This window comes from Ischnura elegans, chromosome 10 (assembly GCF_921293095.1).
Source record: "Ischnura elegans chromosome 10, ioIscEleg1.1, whole genome shotgun sequence".
Classification (NCBI taxonomy): Eukaryota; Metazoa; Arthropoda; class Insecta; order Odonata; family Coenagrionidae; genus Ischnura; species Ischnura elegans.
Window position 1 is genome coordinate 98998205 of NC_060255.1, and position 23008 is coordinate 99021212.

A 23008-nucleotide genomic window follows, 5' to 3' on the forward strand; every position below is an offset into this window, starting at 1 on the left:
GAATCATTCCTTTCATGGGAACGGTAGCGGTATCAATGCTCACCACTTCTCACCAGAGCAATTTCAAGACTTGGATTATCCTGTTATGCCGCCTAAGAAACAAATATTGTGCCATAATATTAAAACGGGATGCAATGATGCTTTCGGCCATGGTGAATGTGATTCATTAAAGCCAATGTATATGTCATCAGAACCCGTTGACGCCAACAACCTTCCTCATATGTTGGCTGAAGACGATAGAAAGAAATGGGACAATAGAGTGGACCGCGAGAAACCACGTCAACATACCGAAGGCGATTATATCAATAAAAACTTCATTCCATCACAAAAAACCAGAGCCTCCCACCATACTCTTGAGCCGGCTGAGCGGATGGCATATAGGACCCACAGAATGGATCGCAAGAACCCTCATCTCCACAACGAAGGTGTCTTTATAAACGAAAACTACGTTCCATCGCAACAACGTAGAGCCTTCCACGATCCCTATGAGCCAGCTGAGCAGATGAAATTCTGTACCCACGGATTGGACGCGAAGAATAATCGCTTCAAAGCTGAATATGATTTCAGGCATTCATGCCAATATGAACCCACAGAAGAACGGAATCAACGGAAAGGTGCGATGCCTGGTGTCAGGTTTGCAACTTATCCACCACCACCGAGGCGACCCGCACAAAATCTGGGAATCTCAGAAATGCCGTTGGATTATCTCCTGGAGCTAGTGGACCGGGCTTGGAGAGGCGAGGCAATTGAGGAAGTTGAGGTACTCCTGGACAGCGTTTACGAGGATATGAGGGAGGAGCCAGAAAACGAATGGCTGTGGGAACAGCCCGACCCCCTAATAATGAGAGAGGCCCTACTACATAGGTTGACGCAGATAATAATCTACGATATGAGGCGACAGGAGCATAAAGAGCTCCACCCGCAAAAGACGACCGCTTCCCGCCAATACTTCGGCCAGACTTCACCTGGATGCAAGTGTTCCTGCCACTCTAACTACCAAATGCATTCATCCCAAAATGTAAGTACATAATTCAAATTATATTAAAATACCTTTGCCGAGGGTAAACCTCCTTCTAATCATAGGCCATGAATAACTATTGTTCATTTATTAAATTTTCAATATTTGAGAGAATACTCCACATAAAAAGAAAATACGTCACAAAAACATTTGAATGACCCCATTCAAAACTTATTTCCAAAAGCACATTAAAAGGCGTAGCCAAAACAATAAGTTTGAGAGGCACGTACAGGTGGGATCATGGGGTTGAAACCTCCTCTGGGGAATATATGAAGACTTTTATCTCTAGTAATCGCATTTTATGCTATTTTGACACTTAAAATTGCACATTTAATCGGTCGTTGGGAAGTTGTTTGGCTAAAACATATTGGTGGAGTAGAATAAATTTGTTTTATAGGTTAATAGTTTTCTGCTTAAATGAATTGTCTTAGGGGGTGCGTGTCCCCCTGTGCCCACCTTTCTAAGCCGTTGACCACTTTAGATATCAGCTCAACATAATCCATTAGGAACGCTTCCTTTTTCATCGCAGATGACTCGTATGGATTACGGCGATGCATGGGAAGGAGGAGCAAGAACACATCATTCCCGCACCCATTGCCGTAAACACAACAAACCATCCATGGAGGAAACGAACCAGTCCCAACGCAGAACTAGACATCTGGAAGGAATAATAGCTGGTGAAACTCAGCCGCGAGGAAGACAGCGGAGATGTGCAGCAGATATGGCTGCCTATCTTCAAGAGTACGAAGAAATGGAACGCGATTTGAAAATTCTCGAGAAGAAGAGGAAATCTATGATAACGGCATACAATGAAGGGCTGCAGAAAATATCCAACCCAAATGTTCCACTCCAAAGTGTATGGATGCCACTTCGCAGCGAACTGGATGACATCACGCGCGAGATAGATATGTTAAAATTAGAACTATCTCAATTGGATCAATATTATGGAATGGATATCAAAAAAGATATTCACTCTCATCAACCTGTGAGACGATATTACTAGTTTCACTGTCATCATGTAACAATAGGTGGTCAAGTTCGAAATTATATTCCTTTACTCTTTGTAAAATGAAAAGTTTTAGTTGCCACGCACCCTGATCATAGCATGGCATTAAAAAATTTTGTAAGAGCAGTAGGTCATTCATGATGAACTCTACTAGCTCAAAAAATATTTTTCGAACGCTTTCATTCTGCGGTTTTTTCAATTTTGTGTGTAAATGTGATTTTTTCCTGCATGGCCATATTGTTCTACACATTATGATGCATGTCACCAAAGGCATCGTCACAATGTCACCATGGCATGCCAAATACCAAATTATATTTCCTTGGATGTACTTTGGAATGCATTAAAATTTGATGACGTGGTTGGATATCTAATTGTATTGCATTATATTATTTTTTACCCTTATTCACCAATTGATCTCCATAGATTTTATATTCCGCTGAATTTCATTATTTTTAATGACATCCAGTGCGCGCTAATTTTTTTAATGGCCCAAAGCTCTTTCCCAATTATTTTTCAAGTTTTGAAGTGTTCAATTAGTGCCACTTTAAATCTCTATCCACGCTTAACTAAGCCAGAATGACGCGACAAATATTCATGAACTAGTTCAGGGATGCCGCAAATGACGGCAAAAATTATGGCTCTCGGGCGTAATCATTTTCAGATGTGATCATAGTCCCTATTTCCATCATTTTTTTCCATTGAGTTACCCATCATTGGACACTTACGTGGAATAAGCAGCAGCCAATCGAAGCACCAGAACAAGTGCATTTTCTGGTGACATTATTGAGCTTTTTGAGAACAACTATAGTATATATTTAGGAAGCCTTAAATGACAGAGTTATATAGAGAATGATGGTTTACGCAATATTTCCTCAAGGGGTCTGCATAGAGGAGGCCCAATGTCATTCCATAAAAGGCTGATTTCTGTTGCCACTGCAGACGCATTTTTATCTGTTTTCAAAAATATCCGCGGCTCTGTGGTGTGTGTAACGCGATCCTCTTTCATCCAATATTTTGCAGTACAAAGTTTGTCATTGCGAGGAACAGCATTGAAAAATAACGATTTTAACAGATCACATCATCATGGGCGTACCCAGCGGGGGATGGTCCAGTACGGGGAAGCTACCCTCCCCCCCCCCTTATATGAGTAAAAGTAAATTTAGTTCAAAACGATTTTTTTTTAAACAAATTTTCTTCAGGAAATCCAAGAAAAGTGATATTAGTGCAGGGGAATGGAATTTTTACACTTGTAAAATGTTATTTTCGGCTAAGCTAGTTGCACAGCGGAACCGTGGTGATTGACAATAATTTTTCCTTGGGAAAAGATATTCGAGGCATATTTTCACGAAGCCACCACATAATGATAGAAAAAAGGTTTACTGTGTTCGTTTGCTGCGATAGTTTATTTTAGCGTAACAACCGAATATTTCACCAAATAGTTAGCATTTACTCTTAAGGGATTACAATGTTTTGGTCAAAGTGGGCGTGGCTATCCTACCCAAGCACCCCCATTCCTGCCACATTTCGCTCCACGCTCGAAACCAGTGGTTCCCCCTCCACTATATTTACCTACAATCTCCTTGGCGACAACATATTTAGAGGACGACATGAGGATCCTCTTTTAATATTCGTGCTTTCCCCAGTCAAAGAAAATCATAACTGAAATGCGTGAATGCGTGAACTGAAGTACTCTGGATCAACACCGGATCAGGAACTGCATTACTGCCGACGTTTCGATGTCCAACTATGCCATCGTCCCATGGCCTATTGGCGCTAGCTTTCACTCAATAGCTCTAAGGACTATGGCCGAGTCGGACATCGAAACGTCGGCAGTAATGCAGTTGCTGACACGGTGGCGATCCCGAGAACACTTCACGGAATCTATTCGCCGGGAAGGCACCAAATCATAGCTGAAATTATGACTGGATGATGTTATGTACGACGTCACGCGCAGAATAAATATGATATGAATACATTAATCTCAAATGGATAAATATTATGGAATCGATATCCAAAATATTATTCACTCACGTCAACCAGTGAGGCAATATTATGAGTTTCGATGTTCTTATGTCGCAATAGGTGATCAAGTCCCAAATTATATTCTCTATAGTATTCCACTCCGGGGGGCGGCTAGGAATGATGGCTGGGGGGATTAGGTGCAACTAATACCAAGGTGTGTGGACGTATGGTATACCCACCAGGATAAGCGTTAGGTGCGAGATTAATAAATTGCGCAATTTTAAGATAAATGGTTCAAAATGGTGAGTTTTACGGCTTTCGGAGGGATATTTTATTATTTCGTTCACTATTCTATGTTTATATCAATTTAATTAAGTAAAATGGATTAAAATTAAAAACTTCTATGATCTCTGGGGGGGGGGTCTATCCCCCAAACCCCTCCCTCTTGCTACGCCTCTGATTCTGCTCAACTTTGTGGAAGTTCAATCTAGGATATGAAAAGAAAACTGTATTTATCCACCAATTATTTCTCGCGGTACAACTAGTATCGACGCAACGGCGTCTTCATCAGGCACCTAATGATGATGAATGTTCCTGATGAAGATGCCGCCTCGTCGAAACTAGTTGTACCGCGGAAATGAATTGGTGGAGAAATAAATACTTTCCTTTTCATTGCCCAGACTCAAAACATTGGCCAAACATCACGAGCTTTGAAATGCAAAATGAAGGAACATCCAAGGGCCACCAAGAATACACAATATCACCTATCAGCCATCGACGAGGCTGTATGGGAAGGACCAACGCAAAAGCTTCGAAAATGCTTTACTCATTGCTAAAGAGAAGTATTACTATCCACGAATCATGCGAGAGGCTATCTAAGTAGACAAAAAAAACCTAATTTCAAAAGGGAGGAGAGCTAATCATTCTCCAACGCCTGGATGAAACTCGTCCACAAACCGACCAGTTAACAGGCACCTGCCCAAAACCAAGGATTATATAAGAAGAGAAAAACCTTCCATCCGACACTTCAAGCCTGAAGACGCGTGCTGCAATGCCGACGATACTGTCATAGCGAAAATGAATGGACGCGGAGGCCAAGCTGCGAGTAAACTCCGATGTATTCCACACAATATTTAATAAAAGACTCGACCGGTTTCAACCTTTTCAGGTCATTATCTTATGTCAGGTCAGTATTATGATTCATTTTTTTTCAATTACTCAATACTTCAAATTGGAGTTGCATCAGATACTAAATTATCGACCAAAATGATAATTGGAATCTTGTCACAATCAATCCGCGCAGAGTCCTCTAGATTGCTCTCTCAACACTACTCTCTCATCATGTCGAGTCATCGCATAGGCTTCCACTATGGGAATGACGACGTCCGCCATTGTTAGTCCTAGCAGCCCATTTACCCATAAGGAGATGTGGGCAGATTTCTTCGTTTCTTTGGTATGCAAAGAATGTTGGTAATTTTCGGATAGTTGATACTAATTCCCGAAACCTTCGGTAACATAAATACAAATTTTCTAGGCATGACAACAATGGAAACGGTGAAAATAAAGATAAAACCACGGCAAAGACTAAACGTATTACGACCTGATAGAACCCTTCTTTTAATGGGTTTACAGTCAACGGCGCTTAATAATCACTGAAAATACTATTGTATATTGACAATCATGGACCATCAAAACAGCTTAATTCAAGAGCAACTAGTGACTCTGATAAATTACTCTAGAAGTATTTTGAAAACCATTTTTCAATGTAAAGTAGCAAGGCTGATGCTATAGAAGTAATGAAAAATGGCATAGCTGAAAAATTGCCAGAATATAAACAAAGGCAATGTGAAAGAAAAGAACTTGTAATGTATAGTTCAATCTTACGTTCAAACAAACACGTCAATTTGAGAAGCTACCTCATTTGATAGATGATAAGCATTAACAAAGACTGCGTGCCTATTTTTCAACAACTGTGCTGATTTCTCAAAAAATTATAGATGAATGATAATGCTAACAATTACTTCATTTAAAAATATACATATGTAGTCATATCTCAGCAAAATACCAAGCGCAGTTGACACGTATGGAAGATAAGAAATGACTTACACTACCTAAAGACACTATCATGAGGCATAATAGAAAAAGACAAACTACAAGAGATTTTAGGAGTCCATAACTCAGGGTAATAGGTGCTTATGACATGAATAAAAGCACAAATAAAGACATGCTCAGTATCTCCAGCTCCTAAGACTGCATGTAGCCATCAAAAACACTCAACCCCTCCAAGAAACGAAACCTTGGAATCATCCAGCCATCGACTATGCCAAACATGAATTACACACAGGGGAAATTTTCCAAGGAACACTATCGAGATACCACACGTAAATGATTTTGGTTTCATGCAAAAAATTTGTATGAAACGATATACGATAAATAGAATATGAGAGGTCTCCTCTTTGGTGTAATGGGCTTCGGATAATTCGCGACGTCAAAAATCGTCGGAACATCAGTAGGCTTTTAATTTATTCCAGCCTTCCTTCCGAGCGGATTCAAATTTTGATTCGTATAAGTGCACCTGTGGCAAGGAAAACGAAGATAACTCGCACGAAAATGTTTTCATAATGATTAAATGGCTAAATAATTACGTGCATGTACTGTATGTTGCCTTTCCCTTGGGCTACAACCTTGTCGCGGTGGAAAGGCTTGCGCGTTCCTAATAACCCTAGAGCTGCACTGGCGGGATTAATTCTAAATTATTCCCGGTAGGGCCACCCACGCCAGATAGGTCGAAGGGTAGGAGCCAGACGAAAGGTAGTCCACGTGATGATGTCACGTGAAAAACACTGTTGGAATGGAAGTGGGAAACCCTACCAACTATCTCTTCCCTGAAAACATGGAGTACAACCAAATGAGCCTCGGAATCTCATCGACCGGGACCCGTCCGCAAAGGGCGGGTGTCGGGCACGGCAGCGAGGTCGGCAAGGTCCTCGGGGTCGTCAACATGGAAATCCTTGCAGAGACTTATCATCATCACCAGCAGCAGCAGCAATAAAGAGAGAAGAAGGCCAAGAAGATGGAGAAGAAGAAATCGGCTATAAATGTAGGGACGTGGAATGTGAGGACAATCATGAGGGCATGGAAGTTAGAAAATATGAAAAGGGAAATGGATAAAGGGAGGATAGATATCGTAGGATTATGCGAGGTGAGGTGGAGGGATGGGGGGACTATTGGAGTGATGGGTATAGGGTTATATATAGTGGTGGGGGGGGGGGGGGGTAAGCCAGCGAGGGGTAGCTTTATTAGTATTAAACAGGAAGATGGCTAAGCGTATGGTAGGTATAGATCAGGTAAGCGATAGGATTCTGGTGATAGAAATTGAGGCGCGGCCCACCGACCTTGTGGTGGTCCAAGTTTACATGCCCACCAGCAATCATAGGGACGAAGAAGTAGATGAGGTGTATGAAAAGCTCGAGGAAATAATTAGAGAAACCCCGGGTAAGAAAAATTTGGTAGTGATGGGGGACTGGAACGCTTTAGTCGGGGAAGGGAGGGATGGAAGCGAAGTAGGAGAATTTGGATTAGGAATAGACAGGGGAGAGAGAGCAGCAGAATTTTGCAGGAGAAACAAGTTATTCATCACAAACACGTGGTTCAATCATCATAAAGGGCGTAGGTACACATGGAAAAGTCCAAGGGATGTAGGGAGATATCAAATACACTACATTATGGTAAGACAGAGGTTTATGAATAGTGTGAAAAACTCGCGTAGCTTCCCAGCAGCAGTTGCAGATTAAGAACACAACCTAGTACTTATAAAATGTAACGTAAGATTCAAAAGACTTTCATACTAAAGTTAGAAAGGCGAAGAAATGGAACGTAGAACACCTGAAGGGGAGGATATCAGGAACAATTGTACATTAGTACACGGGAGACTGGAAGTACACAGACTGAAGAGGAAGGGTGGGATAATATTAAAACGGGTATAGTCAATGCGGCGGAGATGTCAATTGGCTACGTTGACAGCAGAAGGATAAAGAAGCCTTGGATTACGGAGGGAATGGTAAAAGAAATGGAGGAAAGAAGAAGTGGAAGAACGTGGACACAGATCAGGGCAAAAGAATGTATAGGGAACTAAATAATCGATTGCTACGTGAAACTAAGAGGGCAAGGGAGGATTGGTGGAAAAGACAGTTTGAGGAAATGGAAAAGTTCCAGAGGGATGGAGAAGTAGGCGCGTTGTACGCCAAAGTTAAGTCGCTATCGGACGGCAAAACAGGAGAAGCCATTTCTAAAAGTAAGGCTAAAGATGGAAGGATGCTAACCGAGCGAGAAGATGTACAGAGTAGATGGAAAGAATACGTGGAGGATCTCTATGAAGGAAGGAACAGACCGGAGAGATTGACTTTAGAGGATGAAAGTGAAGTGGGGGAGGATAATTTTGGGCCGAGGATATTAGATTCGGAAATAGAGAAAGCACTTCGTGATATGAAGGCTAGTAAAGCAGTGGGCGTGGACAATATCCCGTGTGAGCTTCTGGAGAATCAAGGGAAGGAAGGTAAGAAAAGTTTTTCAAACTAGTACGCAGGATATATGAGGAGGGATGTTGGCCGTAGGATTTCGTGAAGACGGTTTTAATTCCGCTACCGAAAAAGAAGAAAGCTGTGGAATGCGGAGATTACAGGACTACCACCCTAATATCGCATGCGACGAAGGTGGTGCTAAGGGTATTGAACAGACGAATGGAGGCGAGGGCAAACGAGTATTCGGGCGAAGATCTGTTTGGTTTCAGAAAAGGGAAGTCAACTCTTGATGCAATAGCGATAATGAGGTCCCTGGTGGAGAGGAACCTATAATATGACCAGGACGTATATGCCTGTTCCGTGGATTTTGAATAAGCGTTAGATAGCTTGAACTGGTTAGAGTTAATGGAAATCCTCAAGAGAATAAGTGTATATTGGAGGGATAGACGACTAATTTGTAATCTGTATATGGCCCAGACTGCGCAAGTGTGGGTAGCGGACGGAGAACCTGGGTGGGTAAGCATTGGCCGAGGTGTGAAGCAAGGCTGTCCTCTATCGCCGCGTATGCCTACTTTTTATCGTATGCGCTGAGGAGATGGTAAGAGAAGCGAGGGATGAGTTAGAAGCTGGGATAAAAGTGGGAGGTATGATGTTCAAATCAGTGAGATTCGCGGATGATCAGGCGTTGGTTAGCCAGTCAGTGAGGGGGCTTCAGGCTCTAGTGAATGCGTTATACGAGCGTTGCGAGGAGTATGGGATGAGGATTAATCACAAGAAAACTAAGTTTATGCGGTTTAGTAAAGCATCACGAGCGAGGAATGTGAGACTTAAGATAAATGTGGGTGGTGAATAACTTGAGCAGGTTGAGCAGTTCAACTATTTAGGCAGTACGTTAGAGGTAAACGGATACGGTAGTAAGGACATTAGGAAGAGAATTGCATTAGCAAAGGAGGCGTTCGTGAACAAGAAGGAAATTCTGAGAGGATTGTTATATAAGAGTTTAAAGAAAAGGTTAGTGAAGAGTTTGATCTGGAGTGTTGCGCTTTACGGTGCGGAAACGTGGACATTGAGGAAAGAAGACGAGAGATGATTCGAGGCATTCGAGGTGTGGGTATGGAGAAGAATGGAGAAGGTGAAATGGACGGAGAGGAAAAGGAACGACGAAGAGCTAGATATGGTTGGCAAGGAGAGGCAGCTTTTAGATGAGATACGGGGGAGACAGAATTTATGGATGGAGCGAATAATTAGCGGAGAGGGGATGTTGAAAATGATGTTAGAGGGTAGAATGTTGGGGAAACGAGGAAGGGGAAGGAAAAGAATAGGGTTTTTAGAAAAATTGAAAGGAAGTAGGTCTTACAGTGAATTGAAGAAGGCAGCGCTGGAAGGATAGGGAGTCTCCCAAATCACTTCATTAGTACTCCATGGAAACCTACCTTAATCTTAATAATTATAAACTGTATGTTGACTATTATATTAATTAAGGAAGGTTTCGCTGTTTATAAATCGCATGTAATTACAAGGTGTAAAATCCAGCATGAATTCGAATACAATTATCTGCATAAATTCGTTACCAATAACGTAGTTCCAAAAGGGACATACTTAAATATTACATTATTTCAGTAAGTCTTTCATAAAAACTGGTATCAGTGATTCCATTGCACGTAAAAGTTCCTCATGGTATTCCAAACGTGAAAGCACTTATATGGTTACAAGCATAACTTTCAAGGACACTTACAAGTATAACTTTCACGCGACGAAATAATAACAACTAACCACATTCCATCATGTGAATAGGTTGCGTATTCTGATGTTTATTGTTTGAATTAATCACTTGAATGTATCTCGGGTTACTTGTATTAGTTTTACGACACTATGAACGTTTTAAAACACACTATTGCCACAAATAACCTTATAAACATGAAAAACTCTCAACAATAGCAGGAATTATTATGCACTCTTTTCTGTTTACATCACGTACAACGTAAAACTGAGTACCAAAGGTATTAAACTTTGAAATAAATCACAGCCTTTCATCAACTTAAGCCGAAACTAAGTAAAAACTTGATCTACATACGAATACTTATCCAATACACTGAATTAAATCAACTTCTAACTCACCGCACAAATTGTGGAAGACGGCTATGGTTGCCACTTATCCATCCCGCAAATTTGTAACCATTTCGCCCTTACCTCAGGATTACAAGGAAAAACAAAAACACGGAACCCATCCCTGCAACTAATGGAATAGCTTGGTGCAGAAGAACCACCCATCTCTCTTATTAATCAATTACAAAAATGGAAAAAACTGCACCTACTTGACGTTACGCCTATGCTACAACACAGCCCGCCATTGATGTTTTGACCAACAATGGCGGATTGCGACGACTCAACTTCGTAGTTATTATGGATGCGGTCCAATGAATGCTACTTTCGCTACCAGACGCTACTGACGGAAGTGCTCCGGAGCACCGGTCCATAGGCGCTACGTTCGCTACGAGAATTTCTCTTCGGACCGGTCAGGAGCGAAGTCAAGATGGCGGAAATGAACGAGGGTGGGCAAACTGGGATTATGAAATCTAAGATGTGGTTTTAATTGCGAATTGAGGTGATTATGGCCATTGAATATTAATAAATATGTTTGAATATCATTAAAATGAATTTTATTTTTCAATATCAAGGTTCCACAAAGTAAAGGAAGAAACTTTGGACCGTATTTCTCACACCAACCCTCGCCTACCCTTCTCAATGAAACTCATTACCCTAGTAAAGGAAAAAGTAGGTACTCTACCGTTTTCCCAGTTGAAACATATTAACTTATAATGGTTAACGACTATTAAAAAACATTAATCTATTTCATGTATATCCTATTTTTCTTCAGATTTTAATTTATGGCATGAGTTAATTTGTCGATATATGTTCTTACAATCCTTTCTTTATATTACATGCCCCTTTTAATAATTTTTTGTTGCCTTTGTATGTAAAGGCTGCTTCCAAAGACATTTGAGTTCATTTTGGGGGGGATACGAGAATGTTTGCGGATATTTAGTTATTGCTATATATTTATTTGAATCACAATTAAATTTACATCTATTTACTAAGTGCGTCTACTCCGTTACTTCGTAGTCACTTATATAGGAGAAAGGTGTCCACATTCAGCGTCCATCATCTGCAACGTGAGTAAACTCTCCATTGCCTCAGTGCATTCCCTTCGAATTTCCGCCAAAAATTGACTCGCTCCTCCGCTGACCCAAGTTTTCAGGGGAGCGTCTGGAGTTGGTCCGGAGCGAGGCGGGAAACGGGTGTATGACGTTTGCCGTGACGTCACAGCCTAACCTGTAGCGCTCCGTAGCGAATAACGGACCGCTTGGTGGCGCTCCGAAGCATTGGTAGCGTTCAACGGACCGCACCCTATATGGCAATATAGAGGACTCTGACCCGAATAGAAGGCGGTTGCCAAGGATATGGAAATTATTGGAATCGTGATTAAAAACTTGAACCGTCGCAACTTCCCTTTTTACCGGCCGAAAAAATTAATATTTACTCGGGAATGCAGATAATTTGGCAAACAAAGAATGCTTTCGTAAAAGAATTAAAAAACTTGGAAATTTGAAATATTTTTTAACATTTTAATGTTTGTTGTCACAGGCCTGTTTACCTTTCAGAGTTAAAGATACATATTGAATACATTTTAAATGATACATGTTGAAATGCGGAAGTTATGTAGTGAATTTAACATACCATGAAATTCTCAGGTAGGAATTAATTTTGAAATTTAACTAAGGAACACGTATATCCCTTTTTATCATAACAGGAAATATCAAAATTTTAAACATCATAACAGGGAATATCAAACTTGTACTTCATTTAATGAGAACGTTGTTAACTTAATCGATAAAGCAATCTTGATAATCATTACCTCAGTTGGTTCGTGTTTGACAGTAATTTCACAGTTCCATAGGATGCAACTTTCGTGAAGAAATAAGTCAATGAAGGTCACAATGACTTAAGTCACGCTGGACTTGTAGTAGTTAATTTTGCTATTACGATGCTTTCAGACGATATAATTTATTTACGCCCAATTAATTACATTCCCTAGAAACTAGACCTTATTTGTAATAAATGAAGTAATTCCCGTGGTTTTGACCGGTTGGCCATCTCTGGAATATTTGGTAAATAAGGTAGAGAGATTAAAGGTAAGAGTGCGCGGATGATTGCATAGGAGACAATAATACGAAAAATATTTTCTACCGGTGTCTTGTCCTTATTATAAATTTATTATATAAGTGAATATAAGTAAATGACGTCTTCCGAATGACAACCACGCCTCCAATATACGCCATTCTGCTTCATAAATGCTAATGCCTTTTATTGCATCGCAAAAATGTAGTTGAGATAATTGATACCAGAGGATATGCTGAATATGCCATAGCGGAAAGGGCGAAATTTATCACAACGAAGGTTTCTCTTATCAGTGGCGCATCGAGGGGGGTGGGATAAACCACCCCTCAGTGCTAGAAGAATTGTTTTTATAAATATATTTTAGTGTGACAAATTTTGCAACTAATATTACTCAGACGGATAACTCACAAACAAAACTTCGAATTATTCACATTAGTGATGGGCAAAGTCGATCATTTGAGTGATTCAATCATTTTGACTCGAGTCAAATAAATGATTCAATCAATTGATTGAATCATTATGATCGAAAAGACTTAAATGAATCAAGATCGAAAAAACTCAACGGAATCATGATCGAAAAGACTGGTGATTGAAAATTGGTGATTTCATTCATTTGTTTGCAGGTACAAACTTGGACCATATACAAAGGAGACCCGCCATTCCCCACCCCTACCCATGGCTCGCCGTGTGGTCAACATCTCCCTTCCTTCCCCGCCCACTTTTAAAGCGGCGTGACGTCACGGTTGGGAAGCGCATCGTTGTAGTGCATGGCTACGAATGGGGATTCACTGTATCACTGCGGTATTTTGACCATTTCCTTCGCGATTTTTCAATTAAAATTACTAGTATTTATTGTGTTATATACGAGAAGTATTCTTTCAACTATAGTTGGATTGGTGAACTTACAATTAATGAAAAGTGACATTGGCAGCGACGAAAACACATTGTGGCAGTAAAATGAAGAGAAAGCCCTTTGTACATCTCCGCAGATTCTTTTATATCGTTAGCGATCTAGCATCATTCGGAATACCGTCATAAAATTATTAAATCTTACACAAAAATTGGAAACGGGGAAATTTTAGAGAGGAAAAGTGTCAGGGTGTAAAGAATTTGCCGGTCGTCCACGAAGTAACGCAGCAACGCCTTCGCATATAGTAATTTTTTTAACGGTCACTTTTGCGATGCAAATCGAACTGCGCGCTAGTGTTATTAAAAAAAAAGGGATGTCAACAAATCAGCATTCAGATTATGCAGGTAAGTAATTTAGTTATTTCATAAATGCATATTTTTTTATTTAGCAGACAGCTCTCGTGTTATTTATATTTTGTGATGGTGGAAAAAGGTTTAGCGCCGGCCTTGCAAGTGACACCTACCATGATACTAATATATAAGTACTATGACACCTACGATTTACGTACGCTACTGATATTTCTGGGAATAAATAGTACCTATTAACATATTTCTAATTAGAAAGAAAAAGAGGATTGGATTAAAATAATTAAAAAAGTAAATTTGCTTTAAAACATTCAAATACATTTAATTCATTGAATAACTTAATAAATACATTCATGTAATTTTGTACGTATGCACCTACAGAGTTTCCAAATAAATTTTTAAAAAACAAATTATGACATGATTTAATTTTTTAGATTTTTGTCATAATTCGTAACAAAAGAGGATGCAAATTCAAAGATCATCTAAGAAGTGAATCTCATTTTATTAAAAAAATCCAGGAGCGATTACTTTGTCTAATGTGTGAAATGTAACGGGTAATTTTCTATTCTTTACGGCAGTAGGAATGATATTACGAAGCACTTGGAGACGCAAGAGCATAAAAGATATTTAAATACTTGTACATCTTCCTCCAAAATACAGAAAATTATAGTAAAAACGAAGAAAAGAAACTAGCATCAGCAGAAGGATGTCTTTCCATGCCATTTTTCATAGGCATTCCTTCAGATGTAAGGCCTGTACATCACAAGTTATCAAATCGGTTTTGCAGCGCACATGATACAGAATGCCGTTCAAAACAGCTGCTGGTTTGTTGCCCGCAGATGTGGAAAATATTGTCATTAAAATATATTTTTATTTCTACATTACACTGTGCGTGTTCCAATGCTGAAGAATTTTGTGAAACTACGGAAGTCGAATATCAGAAAATACTTCGTTATCCTGTGAAACGCGCTAGTTACCTCTTTCGTCAGCTGTAGATAGAATTTTCAAACTACAAACACTATGAATTCCTACTTTCTATCATAGGTTTAATGCCATAGAATTTTAGAATAGGGGATTGAAAAAGAATCCTCAAATTTAGCTATAGTTTATACACATTCAATCACCTCTTTTTCAAAATGCTATTGAAGTTATTGAAGGTGATAAAATTTTGGTAATCGAAGTGGTGAATGTAGTTAAAAATATATAAATCAAAAGCGGTCCGAGAGTAATTTTCTTCCATTAACCAACGGTAAGAGCATAAGTGAGCTCGAAGTGGGTGCAATAAATCGTGCTGATATTATGAATCACGTTTAAAATTTCTATAGTAACTGCAAATATTGTTTAGAAGAGTGGACGCTAATTTAAAATTATATTGAATATTTTCATTGGATTACATTAAAACATGAACTTAATTGGAATGATGCTCTTAAATTATTCGATCATTGTGTATAAAATTTTCCATATAATAATATTTCTAAAAATGATCTTTTTACTGAGGTATCATTATTTAAAAAAAATATTGGTTAGAAAAGGGTAAAATCTTGGGCTTCAGCACAAATCGTGATGGAGTACAAATGGTTATAAATATTTCATCATTTGAAACAAAGCATATTCCATAATTAAGGAATATTCTTTGTCCTTACCACAAGCTAATACTGCGAATAAGTATAATTAAAGCTGATTGTCTGAGAGGAATAATTATATTAGCGTCATCCAAATCCATGTTTATTTCATTATCTTCTAAAAAATCTACCCCTACGATTAGTGGTTTCATTAAATGTGACTTAAGCAGATTACTTCGAATTCACTTTGATCGTGATGAACCTCCGCTTTTGATGAAAGCATTGTCTTCGATCGTATCCAAGGAAAACTAAATGAACTCCAATGAAACGTGCACTTACCTCGGCCGAATATCTTCCGTTTTCTTCACCCTTTGAGGATCTATGCCATAAAGTACAGCTTAAAAACGGTGAATGCTGAGCGTTAACATCCACGCAGTTCCAATAAACTTACCTCGTCGCGGCTAATTCAGCTTCCGGCTGGGACAAACCCTGCCGCGCGATCGAAAAATCAATTTAATATCCGTCGTTGTAAACTTATTTCAGAGTTAACTGCACATACACCTCGATGAACCTTCGATTAATGGTCTAATGCAAGTTAATTCGCTTGACTTTGCCGAAACTCATTTCAAACTCTTACTTAATGTAAAATTTTGTCGAAAAACAGTGTCCGCCAATTTGTAACTGCATGGCAAAACTTTATCTAAGATATTCGTTAAGGTTACGGAAATAAGAAGAAAAAAATGCCTTTATAAAAGTTTATATAGCTTTTTATTCCGTAAGAATCCACCTTTAACTTCACCATCTACTTCATTTGGAAGATTTTCAGAGAAAATTGAAGACAGGTATTTTTTTTAAATTTGCTCATGTTTGAGTCTATGTATCTCGGTAACGAGATTAAATAAAGTAAAATCAAGTACAGTTCTATTAAGTTCAATAATTTCTGTTAACATGCGAAATTTCAAATATCTAATTTAAAAAAAGCCACTTTGTAATTTTGTCCGGCTTTTTTTCCGATTTTCGCCCACTGAGCGGCAGTTCGGACCACTCAGATCGCGCACCAACCTACCACGAAGCTATAAGGTCAACACATTTAAGTGCTTTAACTAGAATTACCTTCGCCCCCTTGAACATGTAGGTGCTCTGCGAGATAGTTGCTACACGCGAGCTCTACGGAGAACAATTGGAAAACGAAGCTACCCCATACACAACGTTACAAACCAATGGTGCAGCGAAGGGGGGAATTTGGGGAATAAACCCCCCCCCCCCAGAACTCACATAACTTTTTTTTTAGCTTAATCCGTTTTACTTGATGGGTTTGATATTAATAATAGAATAGTGTAAGAATTTCTTGATTGAAGCTTTGATAATCTTTCTAAAAGGAGCTTAATCGGAGCTATATCCCGATTTTTTAGAAAGATTATCAACAAGGACAACAGGAACAATTCCCAAGACACAGAAGACATCATTAGCCAAAAGAAAGCCTTCCTCCCCTACGTGAAAGGAACGACGGATAAGGTCGGTAGCATCCTCCGGAAATTTGACATTAAAGCCATTTTTAAACCACACGCCCAATTACGACACCTCCTCGGAAATGACAAGGATAGGACGCCACTTCAAATTGAAGGAGTATACGAAATCCCCTGCCGATCGTGTGAGAAGAAATACATCGGGGAAACCGGACGAACAGTCAAAACTCGGATAGAAGAACACAAGCGGGCCATTCGACTGGGTTACCCTTCAAAGTCAGTCGTAGCGGAGCACGAAGCCACCAGACATGCGATCGACTTCGAAAAATCAAGAGTCATCGCGAGGATAAAACATTTTAAAACCAGACTCATCCGCGAGGCCATAGAAATAAAGAAAAACAAGAACAACTACAATAGAGATACCGGATTAAGAATCAGCAATACTTGGAACCCAGTCATCCGCAGCATTTCGTTATCTCCCCCCTCCAGTCTTAACTCCCCACAATCTCCGCCCACCCCTCCCACCTGAAATATATGAAAAGGCAGCAAAAACCCAATCCTAACATTATTCCCTTGAAAAAGTGACCAGCAGTCGGTCGCGAAACGTCGGGGCTATCTCCATCACGACACGCGGCATACACCCGTATGTGACTTATTTTTAATCAGTGTAAGAATTAATCAAATATCCCTCAGAAAGCCGTAAAACCTACCTTTTTGACCCCACCCCCCAGACTTAATTCTTAGCTGTGCCCCTGTTACAAACCACTCATGTATCCTGTGGTAAAGTGCTCGACGTAGGGAATTATGGGAAATACTTAATTGGATAGTGGCGATAGCGAAATTTCAGCCGTTTCTGCGCAGCTCATGGAAGAATTGAAAATTATAGGGACGATTACTTCATTCTCCTTTGAATCGCTCTGGCGTACGTTTCGCCGATATAATCACAAGTCTTCACCCATTCCGCCACTGACTGTATTACAGACCGCTAGGATAGAAGTGAAAGTGAATTAGAAGTAATATATGTACTTAAGTCACATTTAATGAAACCACTAATCCTAGGGGTCAATATTTTTAGAAGATAATGAAATTTACATGGCTTTGGATGAAGCTATTATAAATATTTGTGGTAAAAACTCTGATATTATTATCATTCGCTTCGGTGGTGCAGTGAGTTTAGGGGAAACCCCCCCCCCCCCCCCCCCCAAGAGCTCAGAGAAATCTTTAAGTTTAATCCATTTTACTTAATTGGATTGATATTAATAATAGAATAGTGTAAGGATTAATAAAATATCCCTCAGAAAGCCGTAAAACTCACCATCTTGAACCATTTATCTTAAAATTCTGCAATTAATTAATCTCGCATCTACTGCTTATCCTGGTGGGTATTCCACAACCCACACACCCCGGTATTAGTTGCACCTAAACAGTGCACAGTGGTCTGAAATCGGAAAAAGCTGGACAAAAGTCCAAAATTGCGTTTTTTGAGGTAGAGACTTGAAACTTGGCGTATATACTCACAAATAGTTGGTGATCACGGTATAATAAGTTATTTCTCCTATATCTAATCCGTTACTGAGATACAGGGGATCAAACATGACCAAATTTCCAAAAACACGCCCGATCTCGTTTTTCTCCGAAAAACTTCGGAGTTAAACTGCTGGTAGAGTTTTTGAAGGATTTTAATGCAGTAAAAAACGTTATATTCCAAAAATATGGTACTTTATCTACATTTTCCATTATTTTTTAACTTTTTGGTTAGTATTGGTGCAGTATAATGTCGCAAAATGGCGGACCCTTTTTTCTGGCCAAATTTGACATAAAGTAGACAATATCTTTAGTTTAAGAAAAAACATATCTCCAATTTTTCCTCAGAGTATTTAATAGACATCATTTAAGAGAATGGAGCAAAAATCTTTGAAAAAAGTTTGCCCCTTCATTAATGAACGCGATTTTTCGATCGCGCTGCACGTCCCGGCTCCGTGACACGGGGGCCTAGAGACTCGGGGACACCGTTGGATATTTCACTTTGTTTGGAACTTAATTATTTAAAATCGTAATTTTAAGCACACTATACAGTCTCTATTGACCCAAAATACTTAACTGAAGACATTACTAGAATATTGGATCGATATACTTGGTTACTGAACGCCGTAACTCTGGTAAACATGCTTTGGTTTCGAAACCTAACTGAATCATTACACTTTTTCTTTCACTACGGAAGCACATTAGGAACACCCTTTGGGTAGGATTTAAGTTTTCTCGCGAGGCTTGCCATGCACAGTAACCAGGAAAGGCTGCAGCCCGGATTCTTTCACTAATTCTTTCCCTTTTCACCCACGCCGAGGAGGAGCGTGCGAAAAGGGACATTTTATGATACCGCTCGGCCGTTGAGGGAATTTCCGAAGGGGTTTTTCCAAAGGGGTATTTTTCTTTCCCCTTCAGAAATGCATCTTACAAAATAGTCTTCAGAAGGCGTTTAGAGAAAGGATGGGGCTAATTGTGGATGTGCCAAGGCCTGGCTCAGGAAACACCAACGATGGCAATACGGCAAGACGTTTTTTCGATTCTCCAGAGCTGGCCGCTGATATAACAGGTAATTGTATTAAGTGAACATCACTTCAGAGTAATAGCCACGCATAGGAGAAGTTACGTTTGTTTATACGCACGAACTGTGATAAAAATATCAATTTCAAATGTTTTTCGAATATTCTATTGTGGTTAATGCGAATTTATTCATATTTTCATTACAGGAGTTAATATTGACCTTATAAAAAATTTTTCAATAATTCTAAGGGCAATATCTAGTGGAATTAGTTTCAATCATGCAGTATTCTCGGATTACTGCCGGAGAACAGCGGAACTGTACGTGGACCTGTACCCATGGTATTATATGCCAACCACGGTCCATAAAGTGCTGATGCATGGAGGAGAAATTGCGAAGGAGGCAATTCTCCCACTAGGGCAACTATCCGAAGAGGCATTGGAAGCTAGAAATAAGGACTCCCGAAAATTTCGTCAAAGGTTCACTAGAAAGCACTCAAGAGTGGCCACTAATCAGGATCTCATTCAAAGACTGTTGATTACGTCGGATCCATTTATTTCATCAACCCTAACAGTAAAACAGAAAATATCAAGGAAAATGCATAAAGAATTGAGGGAACTACTAGATTTAGATGAAAGTGAAGGAGAAGAGTCAGATAGTGGTGATGACCAAGATTCTTCGGAGGACTGAAGTATTGAATTGATTGAAGTTTCAAACAATAATCATAATTACTAACACCCAGGGTGGTATTAGGCAACAACAAAATTGTACATTTTCTTATTCCTAGGTGTTTAAAATTAATTTTATTTCATTCGTAAGATTTATAGTTAGCATGTTTTCCTTATTTCATTGTACACATGTTTATTATGATTTCAAATTATTCCCTTCAGGAGTGTATATCCTGCTTTTTCTTCATCAAATTTGAAAAATATTTTTATTGGTCTGTCTTTTGATTTAGTATTAATTGAGGTATATTCTCTAAATAATTTACATTGGATGGGATGTTCAATAGTTAAACATGCAATGGAAGAATAAAAATGCTATTTCATAATTTCCATCTTTATATATAATACGCCATTTTATTAAAAAATAAGGTAAAAAAATCTATTTAACCATTTCAATCCCATCATTACTAAAACTTCCTCGTGGTAATATTGCATGGTTAAAAAGGAAAGGGAGCGGAAAAAACCCTTTGGAAAAACCCCTTCGGAAATTCCCTCAACGGCCGAGCGGTATCATAAAATGTCCCTTTTCGCACGCTCCTCCTCGGCGTGGGTGAAAAGGGAAAGAATTAGTGAAAGAATCCGGGCTGCAGCCTTTCCTGGTTACTGTGCATGGCAAGCCTCGCGAGAAAACTTAAATCCTACCCAAAGGGTGTTCCTAATGTGCTTCCGTAGTGAAAGAAAAAGTGTAATGATTCAGTTAGGTTTCGAAACCAAAGCATGTTTACCAGAGTTACGGCGTTCAGTAACCAAGTATATCGATCCAATATTCTAGTAATGTCTTCAGTTAAGTATTTTGGGTCAATAGAGACTGTATAGTGTGCTTAAAATTACGATTTTAAATAATTAAGTTCCAAACAAAGTGAAATATCCAACGGTGTCCCCGAGTCTCTAGGCCCCCGTGTCGCGGAGCCGGGACGTGCAGCGCGATCGAAAAATCGCGTTCATTAATGAAGGGGCAAACTTTTTTCAAAGATTTTTGCTCCATTCTCTTAAATGATGTCTATTAAATACTCTGAGGAAAAATTGGAGATATGTTTTTTCTTAAACTAAAGATATTGTCTACTTTATGTCAAATTTGGCCAGAAAAAAGGGTCCGCCATTTTGCGACATTATACTGCACCAATACTAACCAAAAAGTTAAAAAATAATGGAAAATGTAGATAAAGTACCATATTTTTGGAATATAACGTTTTTTACTGCATTAAAATCCTTCAAAAACTCTACCAGCAGTTTAACTCCGAAGTTTTTCGGAGAAAAACGAGATCGGGCGTGTTTTTGGAAATTTGGTCATGTTTGATCCCCTGTATCTCAGTAACGGATTAGATATAGGAGAAATAACTTATTATACCGTGATCACCAACTATTTGTGAGTATATACGCCAAGTTTCAAGTCTCTACCTCAAAAAACGCAATTTTGGACTTTTGTCCAGCTTTTTCCGATTTCAGACCACTGTGCAGTGGCGCCGACTCCATGGGGCCTGAGGGGGCCCTGGCCCCCTCAAAAATTCGTTATGGGTGTGAGAAAAAAATGTGTCAGGCTTGTCGATTATCCCTGGAGTGTCCAGATATCGAGATTAAAGTTACAGTAGAACCTCTATATTGTGAACCTCTTTACATCATAAACCTCCATACATCATACCACCCCTACGGTCCAGTGTGATTTACATGTAAATTTATAGGTAAACCTCTCTGTAGTGAACCTCTTTATCTCATAAAACCTCCACTTATCATACCAAGGAGATACCCCCGAGACGGCCGAACTACCTCTGCAAATCGTACCAATACAACAAGAGACCATTAATGCAGCCGTGATTACGTGCATGGAATGATATTTTCAGCGATAAATGTTTCACTCTTTTTTTTCTTCTATACCATATTATGCTGTAATTTTCACGTTTATCATTATTTATGGCCATTATTTTCCATATACCTAACAGTAAATAAGAAAAAAGGTATCCAACTATCCCAATCATTTTAAGTGACTGTTGAATTGAGAGAGATCAAATCATTTTCTCTCGAATCATAGTAAAAATCATGCGATAGCGCTCCCTTTCTGCAATTATTAAATAATAAATATATGTTCACTGATGCGTGCTTGTTTGTTTAAACACATAAATATAACTGTTTAAAAAGTGCCTTTCATTTCCAAAGGATATGAAAAAATGGTGCCTATCACTAAAACCTCTCTATAGTGAACCTCCATACATCAAATTGCCCAAATATTGGTCCCCTCCATTACGATACAAAGAGGTTTTACTGTATCAGGGTTCTAATGTTGATCATATGACTCTTCTAAGATGCTTAAAAAACTTAAAACTCATTACTTATAAAATTTCCCGGGGCAAGATCCCTGGTTCGGGCCCCCCCAATATTTTTTCTAAGCCGGCACCCCTGCATCTAAACCCCCCCCCCCCCAACCTTAATTCTTACCTGTGCCCCTGTGAGAAACCACTCGTGTATCCTGTGGTAAAGTGCTTGATGAAGGGAATTATGGGAAATGCTTTATTGGATAGTGGCCATTGGGAAATTTCAGCCGTGTCTGCGCAGCTTAGGAAAGAATTGAAATTTGCAGCGACAATTCCTTCCTTCTCCTTTGAATCACTGTGGCATGCCGCTGGGATCCGCTCCCTCGTCTGCTTCGGGAGTAAGGGACGCTTCACCGTGTTCTCTCGGAGAATACATTTTGATCTCGGGCACAAATCTCCGAGAATATTCTGAATTAATGGAGACGGCTCCTCCTGACATTATTGATTCGTAGGATTGATCGTACAATCCAAGGAATACGATTAGCCTCTCCACTGATTAAAACAATC

The 23008-nt window shown here is 39.4% G+C and overlaps 1 protein-coding gene across 1 annotated transcript; it reads left to right on the forward strand.

The window, feature by feature from the left end:
• Nucleotides 1-381: 381 nt before the first annotated feature.
• LOC124166492 lies at nucleotides 382-2464 on the forward strand. Its single transcript, XM_046544020.1, has 3 exons — nucleotides 382-1018; nucleotides 1548-1728; nucleotides 2448-2464. The coding sequence occupies exons 1-3, from the start codon at nucleotides 392-394 to the stop codon at nucleotides 2462-2464; spliced, it is 825 nt and encodes a 274-aa protein (XP_046399976.1). The 5' UTR covers nucleotides 382-391.
• The last annotated feature ends 20544 nt before the right edge of the window (nucleotides 2465-23008 follow it).

Excerpts from the sequence above, each read along its gene's own strand:
- LOC124166492 (XM_046544020.1), top strand. The coding sequence starts at position 392 with ATGGATCGCAAGAACCCTCATCTCCACAACGAAGGTGTCTTTATAAAC. Across the intron at positions 1,019-1,547 it reads AAATGCATTCATCCCAAAAT|ATGACTCGTATGGATTACGG; the intron begins GTAAGTACATAA and ends TTTTCATCGCAG.